At 36.7% G+C, this 27447-nt stretch overlaps 1 protein-coding gene across 3 annotated transcripts in view; it reads left to right on the top strand.

Annotated features, from left to right (window-relative positions):
• SCFD1 (sec1 family domain containing 1) overlaps nt 1-27447 on the top strand; it is a 109338-nt gene that overhangs the window by 20054 nt on the left and 61837 nt on the right. For all 3 annotated transcript variants that reach the window (XR_004028055.1, XR_004028056.1, XM_003260713.4), the window contains exons 7-11: nt 1333-1422; nt 7570-7625; nt 8608-8693; nt 11614-11713; nt 26617-26756. Coding sequence is in view for 1 of the 3 variants with exons in the window: in XM_003260713.4 (XP_003260761.1) it covers nt 1333-1422; nt 7570-7625; nt 8608-8693; nt 11614-11713; nt 26617-26756 (472 nt within the window). In the remaining 2 variants the exon portion in view is untranslated. The remainder of the gene's footprint in view (nt 1-1332; nt 1423-7569; nt 7626-8607; nt 8694-11613; nt 11714-26616; nt 26757-27447) is intronic.

Below are 27447 nucleotides of genomic sequence, written 5' to 3'. Positions count from 1 at the left end.
CACCGTGTTAGCCAGGATAGTCTCAAACTCCTAACCTTAGGTGATCTGCCCACCTCAGCCTCCCAGAGTGCTGGGATTACAGGTGTGAGCCACCACACCCAGCCTCAAAATTATAGGTTTTTTAGAATTATTCATATCCATACAGAATCCCTAAAGGAAAGGGATAAGAATCTTTAATTTTTAAAAACTTCCAGAGAATTTTTCCCCATATTCCCTGGGTGATTCTTTTTTTTTTTGAGACGGAGTCTTGCGCTGTCACCCAGGCTGGAGTGCAGTGGCGCGATCTCGGCTCACTGCAAGCTCCGCCTCCCGGGTTCACGCCATTCTCCTGCCTCAGCCTCTCCGAGTAGCTGGGACTACAGGCGCCCGCCACCATGCCCGGCTAATTTTTTGTATTTTTAGTAGAGATGGAGTTTCACCGTGGTCTCGATCTCCTGACCTCGTGATCCACCCGCCTCGGCCTCCCAAAGTGCTGGGATTACAAGCGTGAGCCACAGCACCCGGCCCCCTGGGTGATTCTTATACTCAATAAAGTTTGGGAACTACTTATATACACTCTTGTAGGTTAGAAGAGAAATTTATATAACTTAATATAAAGAAAATGATATGCGATGTTGGTTGTGCCATCATTTATTTGCATTTCCTTTTCTGGCTATAGTTGGGTAACAGAATCAGTAGTTTCTTGAGGCCATCTAGTGTTTATGAATAAAACCATGGAATATGATATTTATTTTCCTGTTTGCTCTGGCAAAAATTTTGTAAGTTTACATCGTGGGGTTGTTTTTCTTATTAGTAGTCTCCTAATGTCTGGTATTAAGGTAGTTTGTTGTGGTTATTTATTTTTCTCTTTGAGGTGGTATAATTTTTAACACGTATTTGTTCACTTAAAAGAAGTTTAAAGCAGGCGGAGTGTGGTGGCTCATGCCTATAATCCTAGTCCTTTGGGAGGCCAAGGTAGGAGGATCACTTGAGCCCAGGAGTTCAAGACCAGCCTGGGCAACATAGAGAGACCTATCTCTACCAAAAAAATTGTTTAATTAGCAGGGCATAGTGGCATGTGCCTGTGGTCCCAGCTACTCTGAAGGCTGAGATGGGAGGATCACTTGAGCCCAGGAGGCTGAGGCTGCAGTAAGCCATGATTATGTCTCTGCACTCCCTCCTGGGTGACAGAGCAAGATCCTGTCTGAAAAAAAAAAAAAATTTTAACCAAAAAATTTAACTTGCTGAGTTTTATTGTATATCCATTAAGAGTTTAGTAATAATTTTAGGAGTTTTATAAAGATGAGGCATAAGTTTGGGTCAACTTTTTCTCCTTTTCCTATGTCATTTTAGCCATTAACAGGCCAGATATCACAGACACGGAAATGGAAACTGTTATGGACACTATAGTTGACAGCCTCTTCTGCTTTTTTGTTACCCTGGGTAAGTTTTCCAGTCTTTCTGGTTATTCTTCAAAGTAAATTATTTAACAAGTAATTTTAATGTATTACACTGTAATATGATTCTTTCTCACTTACTTGGCTCTCTAGAGGTTCTCGAGTAGAGTAAAATATATATTCAATAGTATATAAAAACAGTTCTTCCAATAACTTGATGTGGTTCTCTTAACATTTAGCAGATCTATTGAGTTGTCATTTTAGATGTCTTTGGTAGTTATAATTTTCCACCATATTATTTGAATGGCTTGGTGGTGACTTCACCTATGTGCCTGTTAATTTTCTTTTAATATTTCATTATGAAAAATTTCAAACACATTTCTAAATAGAGAAATAAATGTTTGGTAACTATTAAGTTCAGGTGCCCAAGGCTCCAGAAAATATTATGTATATAATACTAATCTACCTACACCTTCAAAATTTATTTTTAATTTTTTTTTTCTTATTTTCAACTTTTATTTTAGGTTTGGGGGATACATGTGCAAGTTTGTTACATGGGTAAATTGTGTGTCACTGGGGTTTGGTGTACAAATGAATTCGTCACCCAGGCCATGGGCATGGTACCTGATAGGGAGTTTTTTGACCTTCATCCTCTCTGCTCAGGTAGACCCCAGTATCTGTTATTCTTATCTTTGTGTCTTTTCTTTTTGTTTAGCTCCCACTTACAAGTGAGAACATAGGATGTTTTGTTTCGTTTCTGTTAATTCCCTTAGAATGATGGCCTCCAGCTATATCTATGTTGCTGCAAAGCATATGATTTCACTCTTTTTTATGGCTCTATAGTATTCCATGATGTATGTGTATCACAAATTGTTTATCCAGTCCACCCTTGATAGGCATCTAGGTTGATTCCATGTCTTTGCTATTGTGAATATTATGGCAATGAACGTGTGGATAGATGTGTCTTTTTCGTAGAATGAGTTATATTATTTTGGCTATATACCCAGTAATGGGATTGCTGAGTTGAATGGTAGTTCTGTTTTAAGTTCTTTGAGAAGCCTCCAAATTGCTTTCCACAGTGGCTGAACTAATTTACATTCCCACCAACAGCGTATAAGTGTTCCCTTTCCTCTGCAACCTCACCAACATCTGTTATTTTTTGACTTTTTAATAATAGACATTCTGACTGGTGTGAGATGGTATCTCATTGTGGTTTTGATTTTCATTTCTCTAATGATTAGTGATGTTGAGCATTTTTTCATATGCTTGCTGGCCACGTATGTCCTTTTTTTTTTTCTTGAGAAGTGTCTGTTCCTGTCCTTTGCCCATTTCTAATGGGGTTGTTTTTGCTTGTTGATTTGTTTAAGTTCCTTATAAATTCTGTTGGATGCATAGTTCGCAAATATTTTTTCCCATTCTGTAGGTTGTCCATTCACTTTGCTGATAGTTTCTTTTGCCATGCAGAAGCTCTTTAGTTTAATTAGGTCCAATTTGTCTGTTTTTGTTTTTCTGGTGATTGTTTTTGGAGACTTCAGCATGAAATCTTTGCCAAGGCCTGTGTTCAAAATGGTGTCTAGGTTTTCTTCTAGGATTTTTATAGTTTGGGGTCTTACATTTAAGTCTTTAATCCATTTTGAGTTTATTTTTGTATATGGTGAAAGGAAGGGGTTCAGTTTTTAATCTCCAGGTATAGCTAGCCAGTTATCCCAGCACCACTTACTGAATAGGGAGTTCTTTCCCTATTGCTTTTTATTATTGACATTGTCGAAGATCAGATGGTTGTAGGTGTGTGGCTTTATTTCTGGGCTCTCTAACCTGTTCCATTGGTCTGTGTGTCTGTTTTTGTACCATGCTGTATTGGTTACTACAGTAAAAGCCACGTAGTAGTATATTTTGAAGTTAGGTTGTGTAATGCTCCCAGCTTTGTTATTTTTGCTTAGATTTGCTTTGGCTATTCAGGCTCTTTTTTGGTTCTGTATGACTTTTAGAAAAGCTTTTTCTAATTCTGGGAAAACTGGCATTGGTAGTTTGGTAGGAGTAGCACTGAATTTGTAAATTGTTTTGGCAGTATGGCCATTTTAATATTGAGTCTTCTTATCCATGAACATGGAATGTTTTTCCATTTGTTTGTGTCATCTCTGATTTCTTTTCATTTTGTAGTTCTTGTTGTAGAGCTCTCTCACCCCTAATTAGCTGTGTTCCTAGGTATTTTCTTCTTTTTGTGGCTATTGTGAATGGGATTGCATTTTTGATTTGGCTCTTAGCTTGGATATTATTGGTGTATAGAAATGTTCCTGGTTTTTGTACATTGACTTTTGCATCCTGAAACTTTACCAAAGCTGCTTATTAATTCTGGGAGCCTTTGGGCAGAGAGTATGGAATTTGTGAGGTATAAGATCATATAACCTGCAAAGAGGTAGTGGGACTTCCTCTCTTGCTATTAGGATGCCTTTTATTTCTTTCTCTTGCCTGATTGCTTTGGCTACAACTTCCAGTACTATGTTAAATGGGAGTGGGTGTCCTTGTCTTATTCAAGTTCTCAGGGGGAATGCTTACAGCTTTTGCCCATTTATTATGACATTGGCTGTGTGTTTGTCATAGATTGCTCTTACTATTTTGAGGTATGTTTCTTCGTTGCCTAATTTGTTGAGAGTGTTTTTTTGTTTTTTTTTGTTTTTGTTTTAGATGAAGTCTCACTCTGTCGCTAGGCTGGAGTGCAGTGGTGCAACCTCAGCTCACTGCAACCTCCACCTCCTGGGTTCAAGCAATTCTGCCTCAGCCTCCCGAGTAGCTGGGACTACAGGCACACACCACCACGCCCAGCTAATTTTTGTATTTTTACTAGAGACAGGGTTTCATCATGTTGGTCAGGATGGTCTTGATCTCTTGACCTCGTGATCCACCTGCCTCGGCCTCCCAAAGTGCTGGGATTACAGGCGTGAGCCACCACGCCCAGCTGAGGGTTTTTTAAATGAAGTGATGGTGAATTTTTTCAAAAGCCTTTTCTGTGTCTGTTGAGATGATCATATGGTTTTTGTTAGTTCTTTTTATGTAATGAATCACATTTACTGATTTGCATGTGTTGAATCAACCTTGCATCCTGGGAATAAAGCCTACTTGATCGTGGTGCATTCATTTTTTTGGATTCAGTTTGCTAATATTCTGGTGAAGATTTTTGCACCTGTATTCATCAGGGGTATCAGACTGAAGTTTTATTTTTTTGTTGTGTCTCTGCTAGGTTTTGGTGTGAGAATGATACTGGCTTCATTGAATGAGTTAGGGAAGAGTCCCTCCTCCTCGATTTTTTGGAATAATATTAGTAGTATCAGTACCAGCTCTTCTTTGTATATCTGTTAGAATTTGGCTGTGAATCCATCTGGTCCAGGGCTTTTTCTGGTTTGTAGGTTTTTTATTACTGATTCAGTTTTGGAATTTGTTATTCCAGAACTTCAGTTTCTTCCTTGTTAAACCTTGGCAGGTTGTATGTTTCCAGAAATTTATTCATTTCTGTTAGGTTTTCTAGTTTGTGTTCATAGAGGTGTTTGTAATAGTCTCTGAGGGTTTTTTATATTTCTCTGGGGTCGATGATAATGTTACCCTTGTCATTTCTCATTGTGTTTATTTGGATCGTCTCTTTTCTTCTTTGTTGACCGAACTAGTGGTCTACCTATCTTGTTTATTCTTTCAAAGAAACAACTTCTGGTTTCCTTGATTCAAAATGTAAAGCACTGATGTAGATTGTCTAAAATTGTGTTTAGTATCTAATATATGATTTTGTGCTTTACTATCACTAATGGATCAGTTTAAAAGCCTAATTGCCATTTTAATTTTTTAGACACTTAAAACCTTTTTGTTAAAATGATTCTCACACTAGATTAATAAAATCTCTATGTCACAAAAAAAATTAAGAGCTACCATGTATAGTCTTAAGATTTAGACAAATGTTTAGACATGTAGAGAATTTATATGCAAATTGTATGGCTCCCTCCTTTCAGGGATTTTTTTCCCCCCATAATTTCTAGCCCTGAGCTCCAATCTTTGATTGTTCAGCTCAGTAATTTTCCTGTTTTCTGCTTGAGTTCTTTGCCCTGTGTGCCATGTAATGTGTCAAGTACCCTCAGGAGAAAAGCTGGTTAACAATATATATTACCTTATGTGATTCTCTTCTTTCAAGAGTTAACCCCTCCAGTTTCTGCCTGCTTTGAACTGCTTTCATTGCCCTCACATGGTTTGTTGTTGTTTTTGTTGTTTTATATATAAAGAAAGCACAGGTATACAACTTTTAGTGTTAAACAGACATAATTTTCTATTTTGTCACCCCACACAGTCTGTAAAATTTTGTGAAATGCTAGGGAGGTTGTACTGCAACCTCTGCCTCCCAGGTTCAAGCGATTCTCCTGCCTCAGCCTCCTGAGTAGCTGGGATTATAGGCATGCTCTACCACTCCTGGCTAATTTTTGTATTTTTAGCAGAGACGGGGTTTCACCATGTTGGCCAGGCTGGTCTCGAACTCCTGACCTCAGGTGATCCACCTGCCTCAGCCTCCCAAAGTGCTGGGATTACAGGCATGAGCCACCACGCCCGGCCAGTGATTAATTTTTCAAAGGAGAAATTGAAATTATTGACAATTTGACATAGAAGGATGTCAACACTAAATTGTTACATGGGGAAAAACAAGTTTTAGAACAGTATATATACTATCGTATTTTTGTTTTTTTACATATACACACGGACTTAGTAGACTATATGTAGAAAACAACCTGGAAGCATCCATTTCTAATTCTAATGGGGGTTGTGAGGGCTGGAATCAAGAGGGTTAAGTTTATACATTTCTAATGTTATTTAAATTTTTTATTACAAACATTTGTAACTTTTGCCATCAAAAGAAAACACAGTTTTGAAAAATTTGCTATTTTGTGTTTTTACTTTTGCATTTGACTGAGTATATTCATATTTCCTGTAGAATCTAAAATGTGACAATTTCAGCATATAAATATTACAGTGTTCTCAGTTTGTCTTATGAGACTTTCAGTGCAGTTGGACTTTTTTTCTGTTTAGGATTTCAACCTATATGAATAATGTGTTTTCTATTATTTAAATTGGTATTTAAAAAAACCTACAATTTTTTATTGTCCATTCGTAAAATAAACAAAAACTAGCAGTCCCCGAACTGCTAAATTAGCTAAGCTCTTTTCATTCTTTTCTTTTAAGTCAAATTAACGTGAGTCCTGTGAGTAGAGTAAGCTTATGTATTGAAACTGCCTAGACCAGGTGCAGAGGCTCACACCTGTTATCCCAGCACTTTAGGTGGTTGAGGTAGCAGGATCACTTGAGCTCAGACCAGCCTGGACAGCATAGTGAAACCTTGTCTCCCTTTCAAGTAGCTGGAACCACAGGCATACACCACCATGCCCAGCAAATATTTTGCAATTTTTGTAGAGACAGAGTTTTGCCAAATTAGCCAGGCTTGGTGGCCTGTGCCTGCAGTCCCAGCTACTCAGGAAGCTGAGGTGGGAGGATGGTTTGAGCCCAGCAGGTCAAGGCTAGCCATGACTGCACCACTACACTCCGGCCTCCTAGCCTGGGTGACAGAGTGACACCCCATCCCAGAAAAAAAAAGAAAAGAAAAGAAAGTGCCCAGAGGGGATCAAAATACTGATTTAGTCAATCCATTGGAAAAAACGCAGTCACACTAATTGGTCAGCTCCATATAAAAATAGTTTTCTTCTGACTCCCTGTTGTTTTCTTTATTAATGGGAAGGTTCATTTCTGAAACTTGCTTTTACCCTTGAAATTATAAATCCTTTTATGTGAGCTTGTGGGGGAAATTATAAATCCTTTTATGTGAGCTTGTAGGGGACATTATAAATCCTTTTATGTGTGCTTGTCGGGGGAGGGTTGAAAATTACCTTTTGAGTACAGTGTTCACTATTTGGGTGATGGGTGCACTAAAAGCCCAGACATCACCATTATGCAATATATGCATGTAAGAAGCCTGTACTTGTACCCCCTAAATATATTTTTTAATTTTTTTAAAATTAAAAAAAGTGGAAAAATAAATACATAAAATCATGTATATAACGTGAAATTGTATGTATCTGTCACATGTGTTATTTTTGATGCTGATGTATTTTATAAGTATCTATTTTAACTAAGAGCCAAGATCATTTCTAACATTTCTAACATTCTATAGGTGCTGTTCCTATAATCAGATGTTCAAGAGGAACAGCAGCAGAAATGGTAGCAGTGGTAAGTTCATGCAGCTATCACGTGGAGATAAATAACATTGTGTGAATTGTTTTCCCACAAGTAAGGCAAGTGTTTTGTTAATATTTAAATATATGATTGCTTGGTTGTAAGTACCAATAGCAGATATTTTTATTTTATTACATTGAGATTGCACCGAAGATAAAAAGTAATCATTTACTTCCATGTGAGAAAGTAAAATTATTTACTCCAGTGTGCTATTCTAGTCCTATTTCTTTTTTTAAAACTAAAGTGTGTATTCCTCATTCAACCTTGTCTCTCCAAGCAGTATTTTACACTTATTTGATCCCCCAGATTACTTAATATTTAACTTCATTTAGCAAATATTTATTACTAATCATAACCATTTTTAAAATGAAGTGCTTTTTGCTATCCCACTATATTGAAGTAAAATATTAAGTATAAAGTAAGTGTTCATAAATGTGCTTTGAAGATTAAGAAATGAGTAAGGGATTAGAGAAATTATAGAATTACTGAAAAAGAAGGAAGTTATTTTGGAATTTTATTAGCCCAAGTGAATTACTGACTGGTGGAAGACTGCCTTCTTTCATATGTTCCATTTCTCTTCTGAGGCTTCTTGTACCCACCACTACTTTGTTCACTCCTACCCACCCAAGTCAACATTTTCTCCATATAGACACCTTCCTTGATAAAACAGTCACGCTTAGGAAAAGAGTGTGGGTCATTACTGCAAAGCATTTCCCATAGCCAAAGTAAAATTAGTCAATGAAAAGTTCTTATTAGTGAAATCAGGCCTGACTCACAGTGGAAAAGGCACTGATCTTTGTTAAGTCCAAGTTATGATGATATCGAAGTGGTAAGAAGGAGCTAAAATATTTAGATTTTAGATTTGCTATTTGTAAAGAAATTCCAGGTTTCTTGGTTATGAAACTAAAAACACATTATGAATTAATCTCCATAAAGTTATATGAAACTTGAGTTAATCTAAAATTTTATTTTTCAGAAACTAGACAAGAAACTTCGAGAAAATCTAAGAGATGCAAGAAACAGTCTTTTTACAGGTGATACACTTGGAGCTGGCCAATTCAGGTATTACTGTTATTAAATACATTTATAAGACTTAAAAATGTTTGTAGAGTTTTTTTGTTACTTTTCTTGGCTGATAGAATATCCTTGTAATTGAAATTTGTTTCTTTTTAATGAGCTAATCAGGATCAAGGTTTTGACTCAAATTGTTCTTAAAATACAAGTGGAATATTTTATTCAATTTACCTTCTTTTGGTAAAAATTTCTAAGCATTTTATCATTTAAGCATTTTATCTATGAGATAAAATTTTATCTATTTATCATCTAAGCATTTTATCTATAAGAAAAATTTTTCTGTGTATAAGGCTTTGAAGGTCAGAAGCCATTTTATTTCAATTATCGTTAAACCGCTTGGTAATTTTTCAGAGTGAAACACTTGTGATTACTTATATCTGTTTCCACCTTTATTAATCTAATTTCCATTTTATACTTAAATACTAATAGCCTAAACTTACAAAACATTTTATTATTGTTAGCATTTCTAGCATAAGTAATGCCAATGTTTTTGGCTGCTTATTATTGAATAGAAATACTAAAAAACCCTATACATTATAGTATATTTAACTTTTGATTGTTAATAGTAATGGAGTAAAGAAGTAAAGAAACCCACTCAAATGGCTGAGAATTGTTTAAAGAAGAGATTATATTCTGGAAAATTAATTCTTAACCCCAGTTTAGATGAATTAATAAATAAAGCCTGTGAGAATAAATAGATGCACAGAGAAATAACTGCCCACTAGAAATAATAATTTCATAATAACCTTCTATAGACTTCAAGTCAATTTGGTGTCTCCTACAGCCTTATAAACTACTTGTATAATTTGGAGTTCACACTAGCACTGTGTTTCAATTGTTTGGTTAACTGTCTCAGTTTCCACATTATTTTAAATGGTTCTGTGATTTCATTGCTTGTCTTAAATATTCTTCAAAATGTTTCTCATTAGGTAGAAGAAAAACATCAAACTCTCACCTGATCTTTTTTTTTTTTTTTTTTAACAGAACCAACCACTGTGTCATATCTTACTTAATAGTTCCCTTTTTGTAGCTCTCTGGTATAGGCCTTAGAAACCAATATAAAGGCACTGTTTTATTTGGATAATTTTTTTAAATTTATTCACATTATCATAATATGGGCGTCTTGTTTCTCAACTTGTTGGATGTATTTCTTAATCGTTTTCATTAGTGGTCACAATCTTGCTGGACTATTGTTAAATACATTTGAATCCAACCATAGGCTGGTGATTTTCAACTAAAGGCAGTTTTTGCCTCCCATAGCCATTTGGTAATGTCTGGAGACGTGTTTGGTTGTCATAACTGGTAGGTGTTACTAGAATCTTGTAGTATACATTGTAGGATGCTGCTAAACATCCTATAATGCACACCACAACCCCCTATAACAAGAAATTATCCAGCCCCAAATGTCAGTAGTGCTAGGGCTAAGAAACCCTGCGGTAGGCCATCCTCCCTTACCTTCCATCTAGCTCTGGTGTAATAAATCACAGTAGATTGCGAGGGTGCCACTCTGACTTTTTATCCCAGAGTCAATGTAGTTTGGTCCACTGTCCTATACCCAGAAGAGTGTAATGAGTTACTAAAATAATAATAAGTCTATTGCAAAAGGAAATATTGTAAACAGATAGTGATGCCTTTTGAAAAGTGGTGTGTACTCCTGATATGATAGTGCCTCTAAAGCAGATCTCTAAAACTTCTGTAGACACATGGTAACCAAATGACTGTGCCTCAGTTTGCTTTCGGTGGTAGTTTATTTCACATCTGAATTGTAATAATGGAGTAACAGTACATGAGGTGTCGTATGCCTTCTCTGATAAGGGGATAATAATATAATTAGGTACCGTTATGGCATTATGTTTTCATTTTGTATATTATAGTGGTATAGAGTTTTTTGAGGCTTTTCTCCGGGGTCTGCTTTTTTGAGTTTGTGTTTATAGGAAAAAAATTCTAATTTATGAAACTGTCAAACATTTGTGTAAATTTATAAGCTCCTACGCTCTGTTTTCCCTGAAACTGACAATAACTATTCCTTATTGCCTTTTTTACAAAAATGTCAAAAACATCTGAGTAGAAGCAGCTTATTATTTTGCTAACTACAAAAATTATTCTATAGAAATATTTATATAGATTTTTTTCCTTAAAGTTTCCTGGCAGGGCATGATAGCTCACGCCTGTAATCCTAGTGCTTTGGGAGGCCAAGGTGGGAGGATCACTTGAGCCTAGGCATTCAAGATCAACCTGGGCAACGTGGTTAGTCGCCCCCATCTCTAAAAAAAATTTAAAAATTAGCCAAGAGTGGTGGTGCACACCTGGAGTCTCAGCTAATTGGGAGGCTGAGGTGGGAGGAGTGCTTGAGCCTGAGAGGTCAAGGCTGCAGTGACCTGTGATTGTGCCGCTACACTCCAACCTGGGTGACAGAGTCTCAAAAAAAAATAGTTTCCTAAGTAAAATTTATAATCTGGCATCGTACACAAGCTCTAAGTAGTCCAAAGCATTACTGTAATTGTGTGACCATGTTAAATTTGTTTTTTAAAAGCCAGCCTCCCCCATCTCTATAAAAATGTTTAAAAATTAGCCAGGTGTGCGGTGGTGCACGCCTGTAGTCCCAGCTACTCCAGAAGCCGAGGCAGAAGGATTGGTTGAGCCCAGGAGTTCAAGGCTGCACTTAGCTATGATCACACCACTGCACTCCGGCCTGGATGACAGAGCAAGACTCTGTCTTAACAAAAAGCAAAGTATTGTGGTGCTTGCTTCAGCAGCACATATACTAAAAAACAAAGTATTATGAATTGTCAATATTAGCATACTATTATTCATATCAAAATGGCATATACTGGAAAGTAGTAGAATATTTTAGATGTATACACTGGTATCAAGAGTTATGTAATTTTTTTAACATATATATTTACAGCTTCCAGAGGCCCTTATTAGTCCTTGTTGACAGAAACATAGATTTGGCAACTCCTTTACATCATACTTGGACATATCAAGCATTGGTGCATGATGTACTGGTAAGAGACTAAATACAGCACTTATTACTGAAATATAGTAACATGCAGTGTTCCCCTTAATTTAAAATTAACATCATGGCTACAGAAACAAAAATGAGAAGGATGGAACTGAGACCTATGAACAAAACAAGTGATGGAATTTGGTATTACTGAGCGTGGATGCTGGAAAATGTGAAGCACTGAAGTTTAAAGTTTCAAATTTATGATCTTTATAGGGTAAAGTAGTGGTTTTGTTGGCCATGGAAAAGAAGGAAAAGAAAACAATTGAAGAAAATGGACTATCATGTTTTATTTTTAATTTTCAAACTGAAAAAGTAAATAAATGTGTTCTCCCTTAGGAGAAGGGCTATAATTTCTCCCTTTTCTCTGGGAATCAGTTAAACCTCATTTTGTGTTAAAAAAACAAATAGTATTTTTTATGTTACACCATGTGTTTTCTGAAGTAATTCCTCATATCTGATTTTATGCTTATATCAAAAGTTTGTATTTATGCATATGTAAATTTAGCTGCTAAATGTTGTGTTTAGCATGTGACATACACAGGTGAATAAAACACGGCTTCAGTCTTCAAAGACAATGGAAAGAAAATAGGTACACAAATAATTTCTCTATGAAACACTATGTAGTAGGGCCAAAATAGTCTCTATTTGATAGACAGACGTTAAAGAATTGGAACTCAAATCATTGGCTTTGTTAAAACTAACACTGTAGTTTACTAACTCCTAGCTCAGGACTCTAGGGATTATACTATATAATCATATCATGATTGTAAAGCTTGCCCAAAATGTCATATAAACAGGAAATGAAAGGCTGAGTGTAGTGGCTCATGCCTGTAATCCCAGCACTTTGGGAGGCCAAGGCAGGCGGATCACATGAGGCCAGGAGCTAAAGACCAGCCTGGCCAACATGGCGAAACCCTGTCTCTATTGAAAATACAAAAATTAGCCAAGCGTGGTGGCACACGCCTGTAATCCCAACTATTTGGGTGGCTGAGGCTTGAGAATTACTTGAACCCAGGAGGCAGAGGTTGCAGTGAGCCAAGATTGTGCCACTGCACTCCAGCCTGGGTGACAGAGCAAGACCTAGTCTCAAAAAAAAAAAAAAAAAAGGAAAGACGTGCAATAGATGATTTGGTTTATTTCTTTAAAACCTGGGTATTGGCTCTAAAGTGTTTATTTAAATAAATCAGATTTAGAATTACTGATGGAAATTGGCAGTTCTTCTATGCCATGACTCTAGGATGAGTGTCAAAGAAATAGCAGTCAACTTTAATTCAGTAGAGAGGGCAAGAAGAATCAAAGGGACTCTTGAATTAAACCCTAAGTAGTAGAACATGGAAGCTGGCTTTAGGAGGTCAAGTAAGAGGTGGGAGAGGAGGAATTCAGTTCTACCAACATTTAAGTGCCTGCTCTTTAACACACTTTCTAAACCCTGGCTTCAATAGTAACAAAAACAATAGCTTTCCTGTCTTTCTAGAGCTTACATTCTAGTAGGGGAAACAGGCAATAAAGAAAATAAAACTTGCAGCATTTCAGAAGGTGGAAGATACCCTGAAGGACAGTAAATAATGGTAAAGAGGAGTGAAATTTTAAAACGGGGAAGATCTCACTGATAAAGTGACATTTGAGTAAAGATCTAAAGGAGGTAAGGTAGTGGATTATATAGCTATGTGGGAAAAGAACATAAGCAGAAGGATGCCTAATATGTTTGGAAAATGGCAAGGCAACCAGATGGCTACAATGAAGAGAGGCAGGGGAAGAGAAGCAGGAGAAAAGGTTAAATAAATAGGACCCAGGAAGCAACATAATACAGGACTCTGGGGATTATAGTGTATGATCGTATCGTGATTGTAAAGGCCATTGATTTTAATTTGATGGAAATGGGGAACCACATGGGATTCTGGTATACATTTTAAGACTGTCACTCTAGCTGTTATATTGAAAATGGACTCCTTGGGGGCACAGGAAGAGCAAGATCGGTTAGGAGGTTGTTGCAGTTATCTTAGCTGAGATGATAGCAGCTTATACCAGGACAGAAATGGTAAGGGCTGTGATTTTTATACTGACTGTAGAGTATAGGATTTGCTGATGAGTTAGATGCGGCAGTTAGATGGAGAGAGAGAGAGAATTCAAAGATGACTCCAAGGTTTTAGCCTTTGCAAATGGCAAGACGTTGTTTAGTGGGATGGAAAAGGCAGTTTCTCCAGGGAAGATCAGATGTTTAGTTTTGGATGTGTTAAATGTGAGATGCCAGCCAGGCATGGTGGCTCATACCTGTAATCTCAGCACTTTGGGAGGCCAAGGCAGGAGGATCACTTGGGCCCAGGAGTTCAAGACCAGCCTGGCAACATAAAGAAGCACCATCTTTACAAAAAAATAAGAAATTAGTGAGTTGTGGTGGCACACCTACTCAGGAGGCTGAGGTGGGAGGATCAGTTGATCCCAACAGGTTGAGGCTACTACAGTGAACTGTGATCACATCACTGTCCTCCAGCCTGGGTAACAGAGTAAAGACCCTGTCTCAAAAAAAAAAAAAAAAGTGAGATGCCCATTAAGATATCCAAATGTAAATGTTGAGTAGGTAGTTACATGAGTCTGGAGTTCAGGAAAAAAGTCTGGTCCTCAGCCTCCCAAAGTGCTGAGATTACAAGTATGAGCCCCTGCACCCGGACAGAAAATATTTTTAAATGAGGGAAATTACAACATGTTTGTGTACTAATGGGAATGATCCAAACAGCAAAGTTAATGATGCAGGAGATAAGAGCATCCTGCAGGTGGCATTAGTGAGCACTGTAGACCAGGATTTCTCAACCTTGGCATTACTGACATTTTGGACCTGATCATTCTTTGTTGCGGGGCAGGGGGAGCTGTCCTGTGCATTGTAGGATGTTTAGCATCATTCCTAGCCTTGACTCTCTAGGTGCCAGTGGAACTCCCTCAGTTGCGACAACCAAAACATCTTACACATCGCCAATTATACCCCAGGTGGCAGAAAGGGGCAACATTGCCCAATTGAGAACCATGGTTACAGGCTGACGACATGAGTTTCAAAGCTGGTTTTAGGAAAGAGGGCAAGTAAAGAGTCTGGGAGTAGCAAGGAAGACACCTAATTCCAGTCTCAGATCCAGTGGTATGAGCTGTGAGAGGTTAAAGAAAAAAAAGAAAAATCAGGTTCCCATTTGAGAAGGCTGCAGGAGTTAGCCAGTTGGAGTTCAGTTAGAGCAAGAAAGAACAGGGAAAGTTTGGAGAGGATGTTCAGAACAGGAGATTTTACTGATGACTGAGTATGGGTTCCAGAAGTGATGACAGGATTTCTAGAGTAGGGTAAGAATAGGAGATGGGGTCTCAGTGGGATTGGAGGTTAAAGAGTTGTACAGGGATTAATGGGCATAATAAGATAGTATTGGTAGTCTTGAATCATATTTGGTTGGTGGGGCTCTTACTGTTGGGTGGGAGCAAGGGGCGAGTGTCTTAATAAGAGCATAGCATACAGATCACGGGTGCCTCATCACACCTGCCAGTGGTGGTGTTAAGGCAATCTAAAGCACCGAGATGTCTAGGGATCCTTTCCAATTCTTGAACTTTAAGAGTCCCTTGGCTCCCTCTTCATTCCTCTGGATGGAGGAAATTAAAGTACAGGGTGCTTTGAGTACAGGAGATAAGACACATGTACAAATAATTGCAACATAAAAAGAGTAGACTCAGTCTCCATTGTCAGAAGAAATTGGGAAATATAACTTAGGGCAGAGATTCCCTAAAACCAAACAAGGATAATACTGGTCTTTGATGAGGTTTTCACTGTTTCAGAATGAGATGAGAATAAAAAGGACTATGAACTGTGTTTTTATACTGGCCTTTATACTAATTTTTATTTCCTACTATTTGAAGTGAAAATATCCTTTTAAAAATAAAAGGTGATGAAAGTAGATGGTAGAGTTGTTTTTGTTTAATCTTCACATAAAAAGTTGGGAATCTTTGAAGAGATTGGTTATAATTAACTATACAACTTAAAATGACTTAATTCTGTTCATTAATCTTAATGCAGTTTCTGGATGTGAACAAACTATAACTGAGATGTCATAAATTATAATCACACAAATTTTTGTTGATTGCTAAAGCTGCTTTCGAAGGTCTTCAGAGCTTGTAGAACACTTAATAATTATACCGTTTGCCTCCACAAGATGGAGTAAGTAGATAGTAAATGTTAACTTAAAATTGCAGTTTACTTTTTATATGAAATGTCTTTGCCTGAAAATCTGCACCATTGATAATTGTTTATATATTAGAACTTAGAAACAACTATGAAAATTCACACAGCTTCCCTCTGTGTCAGAAAGATTCTTTTTCTCATTTTAAACGGGAAATACACTCTTCTGGTTAAAAAAAAAAAAAAAAAAAGCAACTTTGCAGTACCCATCTCCTTTTATTGGGATATAAGAAGCAAAATTAGTAATTAGAAGCCCTGATTCTTTTTTATTATATCTTGGTTGTAGGAGAGGTGGATTTGATTGTTCAGCTGCAGAGCTGTTGACTTCAGTCAAAGGGATGGACATTATTTTATCTCTGTTTTTTACTTGGCCTTTATTTTTCCAATCTTAGCTTCTCTTTTTGTACCTTTCACCCTCTGCTACTGACTCTTATTATTTGAAACATTAAATCGGAAGTTATACTAATATACATGGGGACTTTAATTAAAGTTTACCTTTTTTTCCAGTCAAGAATTTTTTTAAAAAGTGGTTTCCAAATATGTATTTTTTGAAAGGTTGTAAGAGAAGCATTATATTTATTTTTTATTTTATTTATTTATTTATTTATTTGAGATGGAGTCTTGCCTTGTCGCCCTGGCTGGAGTGCAGTGGTGCGATCTCGGCTCACTGCAACCTCTGCCTCCCAGGTTCGAGCGATTCTCCTGCCTCAACCTCCTGAGTAGCTGGGACTACAGGCATGTGCAACCATCTCCGGCTAATTTTTGTATGTTTGATAGAGATGGGGTTTCACCATGTTAGCCAAGCTTCTCTAGAACTCCTGACCTCAGGTGATCCACCCACCTCAGCCTCCCAAAGTGCTGGGATTACAGGCATGAGCTAATGCACCTAGCTAAGGTTGTAAGAGAAGCATTTCAGAAACACCTATTTCCTTAAAGATGTGTGATTGCAATGTAACAAATGCCTAGGTATAGTTCAAGATTGATGCTTTGGGTCCAAGGTTGACATTCTTTGATCCTCTAATCTTTATTAACACAAAACCTCTTGGTCAGCACTATGTAGCCTAATTTCAAGCATTTGCATAAAAGTCAAAAGTGTAATGTAAACTTTTACTCATTTAATCCAAGCAAATACATATTTTACTGTACATGGTAGGAAGTGTCTACTGAAGGTCTGTACGCTATGTAATTTGTGGAGACAATCAATAAAGTCATTTGTTTAAGTATCATTTTATGAACTAACAGATTTTTATATTTGAGATGTTTTTACACTATTACAGTCATTCATTTTGATGCTTGAATTATCTCGTTTTTGGCCTATTATGTTGGCCTTGATAGCTTCTTGACATAACCCCATCAGTCTTTGATAGTTTCTTTGCTTCCTGGTATGAAAAATATCCTAAGCTAATCATATTCATTTTCTGCCTCAGACCTGGCTGCATCCATTTCTCAAAAAGCTTCTGGTTCCTTTGAGTGACAAATAGTGGATACCACAGTCTGGGCTATTAGGGCTGTTTATTTCTACTGGGATACTTTTCCTTCCAGACATTTTCCATGGTGAAAAAGACAGCATCTTCCAGTTTTCTCATTCTCTGAGATTAAAGAACCCATTTTTTTATAACAAGTAGTATTGTGAAATTGTAAAATTGCATTAGTGACTGTTGACTTTGCACACAATTTGAAAGCATCAATGGAAGGCTGAGTCTTCCTGTTTCTTCCTAACAAACATGTTTTAATCCTTGCTCTACTTGAGTTTCATTTGAGAGACTGATTTCTGTAAACCAAAGAAACCAGATGACTGTTATGTAAAGCAGAAAATATTTGGATTTAAATTGTTAGATGGATTAAAACCACATATCATCACCATGACTGGGAGTTTTGTTTCTTCAGCCACTCAGGAGAGCTGTACCATTATAAATACACATTTATATCATTTTAGCTAGAAGCCCATCTTAATATATATGTATCTGTTGTAGAGTGATGGATGTCAAATAACATCTGATGTGTAACTTGTTCTCTAGAGTAAAGCTTCTGATCTCTTCTCATTGAGTTCCATAGTTATCCATGCTCTTTGAGGGTCGGAAATTGTTTATTGGTTGTGTATAATTGATTTCTCGGTAAGAAATAGAATTACAGTCTCTAGGAGCTTCTGTAAATTGTGTCGTTAGAGGCATTATCACCACTTTATCAAATTTGAACAGAAACTGCTTTTGAAGCATTTAGGAAGAGTAGAAATAAGTTTTAAACTCCCTTTTGCTTAGGTGCCTAGTCTTTAACATTTTCTCTTATGGAAATAGTTTTAGGGATGAGCTTTGAAAAATAAATTTTTCACATAATGCTTTAATTTTCCCTAAATCCAATTGAAACTGTTACAGGTATTGAAACCGTGATATATTAGTCTGTTGATCTATCTTATGAAGACAATGATCCTTATTCCTGTCTTAGAATTCTATCTTCTGTTTGATATATTAAAGATCATATTTTGTCTTTTACCCACCTTTGCAAAAAGTGATGAAACTCATAGCTTTTATTTTACAATTAAAATCTTAAGTATGAAAGAAATAATTGTGATTTACAGGAGGAATATTTGCCTGCTTTAGAGAAAATACACACAAATGTATTCGTGTGCATTAAACATTTTATCATTTCCTCTCTCATTGCTGTCAACCCTATTCCCCAAACTATTTAACTCCTAAGATGAAGATTTTCTCCAGAGAAAATACTTTTTTGGAGATGAGAATTCTCCCTAGGTTTGTGTGCAAGGATGGGACAATATAGGTGTGCTCATCTTCAAATGACTGATGGGACATTTATTTAATGTAGGCGAGTATAGAAGCCAAAGCCGTGGAAGATGTTGGTGGAGCCAATGGGTAGTACTTCCTTTCCTCTTCCTCACATCCGTTAGTTCTGTTCACTTCCTTCCTTATCAAGAAGTATTTATATGTGTTCCCTAGTTTTAAATAGATTCTCCCTTGTATTTTATTTCTCTTGTTGGTTAATTTGATAGTAGAAGTTGAAGACTCACCTTAGTGTGTCACCTCAATATGAAAATTCTGGTGTTGTATTTATGACTCCAAAGTACATCTGTTGAAACAATAGATGTTTAATGATTGCTGTAATAGCGTTTAGAGTTAAGGAGATAGTAAATTCTTGCCAAAATAAAAGATATTTTTATTTTACTTTTCTTTGCCTGTGAACTACAAGTCTGCATAAATAGGTATTGCTTATATTATCCAGAGATTATTTTGTTAACGTTAACTCTCTCTGGCTCTGCTGATTGCTCTAACTTGGGAAAGGAAAACAAGACTGCCGAAGGCTTCTCCATGTTTTTAGCATTTCCTGATGGGATATATTTATATATAGTGATTTGGGGCACCTTTGTCCTATCTTCTAAGTTAGGAAAATGTGACTGTCAATGGAAACAGATTAGACTCTGCTTAATTAGTTAAAAGTAATTCTGTTGTCTTTTATTTGTGTATAAACATTCAGTTGCTTTAACATGATTGGGTACAGCACAGAATGTTTTAATTTCCTAACTTGGAAGATTGAAATTACCTTTATTTGCCTTGCTATTATGCAAACAATGGAAATATCCTTGCTATTAAATTATTTCTCAGAATTCTTAACATCTTTTATTCCTTTATTATTTTGTGTTTCAAGTATTCCATCAATACTTCAGTAATAACATGCTCTCCTACTTTTAGAGCAGTAATTTTGCTAGCAAGTTAACTTTATTTTGAATGAGCTGTGTCATCACCATGGAAACAGCACTTCACTAGAAATTCTAGTTAATAAAACTTAACTGTTTAAAGATGTTTCTCTTCAATATTTTATTTTGTTAGATAGTTTTTTAAATCTAGGCTTCTTCCCAGATGTAGCTGTTACTGTTTAAAATAGTTTTCCACAATTGTGCTATTTTTACTTTCTTTCTATATGGATGATTTTTGTGCAAAGTGAAGTTTAGATAAGAGGATGGGAAACTGAGAGGATTAAGTAAAGTCACTTTCTTGCCCTATGATAATACGAGGGGTCTATAGGAAAAACAGTAATAGAGTGAAATATACTAAACTTTTGTCATTCCAACCATTTATTGTAACTCTCTAGTCTTTAAATTGCCTATTTATCACCTGAGGCTACCCATGTTCTGCACTACAGGGAATTTCAAGTGATAGAATCTAATTCCACTCACTCTGTTCTCGCTGTGATAGAATTAAAACATAATGCTTAAAAGCACTGCCTCTGAAGTCAGACTGCCTAGATTTTAATCTTGATTCTGCCATGTATTTATGTATAACTTTGGACAATTAACTTCTTTATGCCTCAGTTTTTTCATCTTGAATGGGAATTTTATTACTGCTTCTACAGGTTATTGTAAGGATCAAATGACTTAATATAAGGTGCTAAGAATAGTGCCTTGCAAATGAAAGATAGCCATGCTTCTGAACAAAAGGCAGCAGAAACTTCTGCAGACTTAAACGTCCCTTTCTGACAGCTCTGAAGAGAGCAGTGGTTCTCCTAGCATGGTGCTTGAGCTCTGAGAACGGACAGACTGCCTCCTCAAGTGGATCCCTGACCCCTGTGTAGCCTAACATGGAGACACCTCCCAGTAGGGGCTGACTGACACCTCATACACCCGGGTGCCCCTCTGAGATGAAGCTTGCAGAGGAAGGATCAGGCAGCAATATTTGTTGTTCTGCAATATTTGCTGTTCTGCAGCCTCCACTGGTGATTACCCAGGCAAACAGGGTCTGGAGTGGACCTCCAGCAAACTCCAACAGACCTGCAGCTGAGGGACCTGTTAGAAGGAAAACTAACAAGCAGAAAGGAATAGCATCAACATCAACAAAAAGGACATCCACACCAAAACTGCATCTGTAGGTCACCATCATCAAAGACCAAAGGGAGATAAAACCACAAAGATGGGCAGAAAATAGAGCAGAAAAGCGGAAAATTCTAAAAACCAGAGTGCCCCTTCTTCTCCAAAGGATCGCAGCTCCTCGCCAGCAACGGAACAAAGATGAACGGAGAATGACTTTGACGAGTTGACAGAAGTAGGCTTCAGAAAGTCGATAATAACAAGTTTCTCCAAGCTAAAAGAAGATGTTTGAACCCATCACAAGGAAGCTAAAAACCTTGAAAAAAGATTAAAAGAATGGCTAACTAGAATAAACAGTGTAGAGAAGACCTTAAATGACCTGATGGAGCTGAAAACCATGGCACGAGAACTACGTGACACATGCACAAGCTTCAGTAGCCGATTCGATCAAGTGGAAGAAAGGGTATCAGTGATTGAAGATCAAATTAATGAAATGAAACAAAAAAGAGAAATTTAGAGAAAAAAGAGTAAAAAGAAACGAATAAAGCCTCCAAGAAAGACGGGACTGTGAAAAGACCAAATCTGCGTCTGATTGGTGTACCTGAAAGTGACAGGGAGAATGGAACCAAGTTGGAAAACACTCTTCAGGATATTATCCAGGAGAACTAACCCAACCTAGCAAGACAGGCCAACATTCAAATTCAGGAAATACAGAGAACACCACAAAGATGCTCGAGAAGAGCAACCCCAAGACACATAATTGTCAGATTCACCAAAGTGAAATGAACAAAAAAATGTTAAGGGCAGCCAGAGAGAAAGGTCAGGTTACCCACAGAGGGAAGCCCATCAGACTAACAGTGGATCTCTCAGCAGAAACTCTATAAGCAAGAAGAGAATGGGGGCCAATATTCAGCATTCTTAAAGAAAAGAATTTTCAACTCAGAATTTCATATCCAGCCACAGTAAGCTTCAGAAGTAAAGGAGAAATAAAATCCTTTACAGACAAGCAAATGCTGAGAGATTTTGTAACTACCAGGCCTGCCTTACAAGAGCTCCTGAAGGAAGCACTAAACATGGAAAGGAACAATCAGTACCAGCCACTGCAAAAACATGCCAAATTGTAAAGACCATAGATGCTAGGAAGAAACTGCATCAACTAACGGGCAAAATGACCAGCTAACTTCATAATGACAGGATCAAATTCACACATAACAATATTAACCTTAAACATAATGGGAAAAATGCCCCAATTAAAAGACACAGACTGGCAAATTGGATTAAGAGTCAAGACCCATCAGTGTGCTGTATTCAGGAGACCCATCTCATGTGCAGAGACACACAAAGGCTCAAAATAAAGGGATGGAGGAAGATCTACCAAGCAAATGGAAAGCAAAAAAAAAGCAGGGGCTGCAATCCTAGTCTATGATAAAACAGACTTTAAACCAACAAAGATCAAAACAGACAAGGCCATTACATAATGGTAAAGGGATCAATTCAACAAGAAGAGCTAACTATCCTAAATATATATGCACCTAATACAGGAGCAAAACAAGATTCATAAAACAAGTCCTTAGAGACCTACAAAGAGACTTAGACTCCCACACAATAATAATGGGAGACTTTAACACCCCACTGTCAATATTAGACAGATCAACGAGACGGAAGGTTAACAAAGATATCCAGGACTTGAACTCAGCTCTGCACTAATAGACATCTACAGAACTCTCCACCCCAAATCAACAGAATATACATTCTTCTCAGTACCACATCACACTTATTCCAAAATTGACCACATAGTTGGTAGTAAAGCACTCCTCAGCAAATGTAAAAGAACAGAAATCACAACAAACTCTCTCAGACCACAGTGCAATCAAACTAGAACTCAGGATTAAGAAACTCACTCAAAACCGCTCAACTACATGGAAACTGAACAACCTGCTTCTGAATGACTAATGGGTAAATAACAAAATGAAGGCAGAAATAAAGATGTTCTTTGAAACCAATGAGAACAAAGACACAAATACCAGAATCTCTGGGACACATTTAAAGCAATGTGTAGAGGGAAATTTACAGCATTAAATGCCCACAAGAGAAAGCAGGAAAGACCTAAAATTGACACCCTAACATCACAATTAAAAGAACTAGAGAAGCAAGAACAAACACATTCAAAAGCTAGCAGAAGGCAAGAAATAACTAAGACCAGAGCAGAACTGAAGGAGATAGAGACACAAAAAACCCTTCAAAAAATCAATGAATCTAGGAGCTGTTTTTTTGAAAAGATCAACAAAATTGATAGACTGCTAGCAAGACTAATAAAGAAGAAAAGAGAGAAGAATCAAATAGATGCAATAAAAAATGATAAAGGGGATATCACCACCGATCCCACAGAAATACAAACTACCATCAGAGAATACTATAAACACCTCTATGCAAATAAACTAGAAAATCTAAAAGAAATGGATAAATTCCTCGACAAATACACCCTCCCAAGACTAAACCAGGAAGAAGTTGAATTGCTGAATAGACCAATAACAGGCTCTGAAATTGAGGCAATAATCAATAGCCTACCAACCAAAAAAAAGTCCATGACCAGGCGGATTCACAGCTGAATTCTACCAGAGATACAAAGAGAAGCTGATACCATTCCTTCTGAAACTATTCCAATCAATAGAAAAAGAGGGAATCCTCCCTAAGTCATTTGATGAGGCCAGCATCATCCTGATACCAAAGCCTGGCAGAGACACAACAAAAAACGAGAATTTTAGACAAATATCCCTGATGAACATCAATGCGAAAATCCTCAGTAAAATACTGGCAAAGCAAATCCAACAGTACATCAAAAAGCTTATCCACCATGAACAAGTTGGCTTCATCCCTGGGATGCAAGGCTGGTTCAACATATGCAAATCAATAAACATAATCCATCATATGAACAGAACCAAAGACAAAAACCACATAATTATCTCAATAGATGCAGAAAAACCCTTCGACAAAATTCAACAGCCCTTCATGCTAAAACCTCTCAATAAATTAGGTATTGATGGAACGTATCTCAAAATAATAAGACCTGTTTATGACAAACTTACAGCCAATATCATACTGAATGGGCAAAAACTGGAAGCATTCCCTTTGAAAACTGGCACAAGACAGGGATGCCCTCTGTCACCACTCTTACTCAACATAGTGTTGGAAGTTCTGGCCAGGGCAATCAGGCAAGAGAAAGAAATAAAGGATATTCAATTAGGAAAAGAGGAAGTCAAATTGTCCCTCTTGGTAGATGACATGATTGTATATTTAGAAAACCCCATTGTCTCAGCCCAAAATCTCCTTAAGCTGATCAGCAACTTCAGCAAAGTCTCAGGATACAAAATCAATGTGCAAAAATCACAAGCATTCTTATACACAAATAACAGACAAACAGCCAAATCATGAGTGAACTCCCATTCACAGTTGCTACAAAGAGAATAAAATACCTAGGAACTCAACTTACAAGGGATGTGAAGGACCTCTTCAAGGAGAACTACAAACCACTGCTCAACGAAATAAAAGAGGACACAAACAAATGGAAAAACATTCCATGCTCATGGATAGGAAGAGTCAATATCGTGAAAATGGCCATACTGCCCAAGGTAATTTATAGATTCAATGCCATCCCCATCAAGCTACCAATGACTTTCTTCACAGAATTGGAAAAAACTACTTTAAAGTTCATATGGAACCAAAAAATAGCCCGCATTGCCAAGACAATCCTAAGCCAAAAGAACAAAGCTGGAGGCATCCCGCTACCTGACTTCAAACTATACTACAAGGCTACAGTAACCAAAACAGCATGGTACTGGTACCAAAACAGAGATATAGACCAGTGGAACAGAACAGAGGCCTTAGAAATAACACCACACATCTACAACCATCTGATCTTTGACAAACCTGACAAAAACAAGAAATGGGGAAAGGGTTCCCTATTTAATAAATGGTGCTGGGAAAACTGGCTAGCCATATGTAGAAAGCTGAAACTGGATCCCTTCCTTACACCTTATACAAAAGTTAATTGAAGATGGATTAAAGACTTAAATGTTAGACCTAAAACCATAAAAACCCTAGAAGAAAACCTAGGCAATACCATTCATGGCATAGGCATGGGCAAGGACTTGATGACTAAAACACCAAAAGTAATGGCAACAAAAGCCAAAGTAGACAAATGGGATCTAATTAAACTAAAGAGCTTCTACACAGCAAAAAAAACTACCATCAGAGTGAACAGGCAGCCTACAGAATGGGAGAAAATTTTTACAATCTACCCATCTGACAAAGGGCTAATAACCAGAATCTACAAAGAATGTAAACAAATTTACAAGAAAAAAATCAAACAACCCCATCAAAAAGTGGGCAAAGGATATGAACAGACACTTTTCAAAAGAAGACGTTTATGCAGCCAACAGACACATGAAAAAATGCTCATCATCACTGGTCATCAGAGAAATGCAAATCAAAACCACAATGAGATACCATCTCACACCAGTTAGAATGGTGATCATTAAAAATTCAGGAAACAACAGGTGTTGGAGAGGCTGTGGAGAAATAGGAACGCTTTTACACTGTTGGTGGGAGTGTAGACTAGTTCAACCGTTGTGGAAGACAGTGTGGTGATTCCTCAAGGATCTAGAACTAGAAATACCATTTGACCCAGCCATCCCATTACTGGGTATGTAGACATCTGTAATTTTTCAAATCCTGCTTTTTATGTCAAAGAGAAAAATGGCAAACTATTATAAAAGATTTGAGAAAGTTACAAGGTTTGGGTTAAGGACCTAGAGTCAGTATTGATAACCTTGTTTTATCTAAAGGAGATTGAATTGCATTTAGTATATTTAATCTGCTAAGACCTAGAATAATCATTAATTTAAAATATATACAGATACCTTAGAACTAAGATAATTATATTTCAGTCATGCTGGATAATTTCTCCATACTGTATCTTCCTTCTTTATCATTTACTTGTTGATAGCCATGTTTTATCTCTCATTATTCTTTAGTTGGCATTGAACCATAAAATGCTGCTATTTGTGAGGGAACCCATAGATGTAGTGCAAGAAGTTGGGGGAAAGAAAAAAGATACTTTTATTTTTGCCTAATGGTTTTTTGTGGGTTTTGTTTGGTTTGATGTTGGGTTTTGGGCGGGGGGGGTTGTTTTTTTTTTACAGAAAAGGTACAAAAATCAAGCCTCACGTGAATAAAATTAGTCCTAGGCAAGAAAGTTTAGCCACTACTGGCCTGGCTCTTAAAGTTTATGTGAAAGAGGTGCATCACTTATTATTATAGCATCTATTGTAATTTTTAAAATTGCGATTCATCACTCAAGTGACACTTCAGAAGTTGACTCTCTAAGAGTTTAAAAATATTTAAGATAACGTTTGTTACTGGAAATGACCAAGAATCAGGAGGCCTGGTTGCATAAGTTGATTTAGCCAAACATTGGACTACTGTGTAGTTAGGATAAAGATGAAGTAAACATACATATACAGATACAGAAAGAGCTGTAAAATGTATTATTAGATGAAAAAAGATATAACATGTATGCTGTAATCCCATTTTAAAAAATAAAATTAAGAGGATGTATATGTGCTATTATATGCATCAATATTTTTCTAGAAGGATACAAAAGCATATTAACATGTTTTTCTCTTGTTTGAAATTTTAATGTACATCTAATACTTTCATTAAAATACAGAAACAAAATTACATTTGTATGTAACAAAAGATTGGGAGGAGATCTTTTAAATTTCAGATCTATATTTTGTCCTTGGAAACATTAGAAAGGTCAACAAGATTCTATGTTTATTAGACTTAGGAAACAGTTATTTAACACAAGACTACTTTTTCCTAGGATTTCCATTTAAACAGGGTTAATTTGGAAGAATCTTCAGGAGTGGAAAACTCTCCAGCTGGTGCTAGACCAAAGAGAAAAAACAAGAAGTCCTATGATTTAACTCCAGTTGATAAATTTTGGCAAAAACATAAAGGAAGGTAAGCAAAATATCAATAAGTAAAAGATTCATTTTTTTAAAGAGAAATTAAGGTGTCATCCACCTTAATGAATTTGAGAAAAAATTCAAAAGGGTCATGTAGGTTCATTCACCCAATGAGTGGGGGCTGTAATTAGATAGTCCATAGATATTTGTCTTTATTTCTCCATTTCTCACTGATTCCTAAGTTGTTTTTTGTTAATTGTTGTTTTATAGGGACCGCTTCTCCTTTCAATGAGATCATCCTATATGATTTTGAAGATACTACAGATAGTCTTTTTCAATTTTGTTGCTGTCTCCACTGACTCTAAGACCATCTCTGCCTTTCATTTAAATTGGCTTTTGTGATTTTGGGGGTGATTTTTTCCTTTTTGTTACATGTTGCCCTCATGTAAACCTTGCTTTAAATACTTGTGGAGAGAGTACCTAAGCCTGAAGCCTAGAAATTTATTCAAAGTACATTAGAAATAATGAGTGATAAAACTGCATTAATTTGCCATGTGATTTACTGTGGGCAGATATACATATCCCATGTGATGCTATGCCCCCCTTAAAGTTTAGGGTACTCCATGGGCTCAGTTACTGCTATAAAAGTTATCTAGTGATCATTATGGCTAGAGCAATCATTCTAAACAAAAATATTATTCCTCAGAGAAAAAGAATACTGTTCATCAACAATTATGAAAATACGA

The sequence above is a fragment of the Nomascus leucogenys genome, chromosome 22a (genome assembly GCF_006542625.1).
Source record: "Nomascus leucogenys isolate Asia chromosome 22a, Asia_NLE_v1, whole genome shotgun sequence".
NCBI classification, from domain to species: domain Eukaryota; kingdom Metazoa; phylum Chordata; class Mammalia; order Primates; family Hylobatidae; genus Nomascus; species Nomascus leucogenys.
The sequence above is the reverse complement of the archived record's forward strand: the minus strand, read 5'-3'. Positions and strand labels throughout refer to the sequence as shown.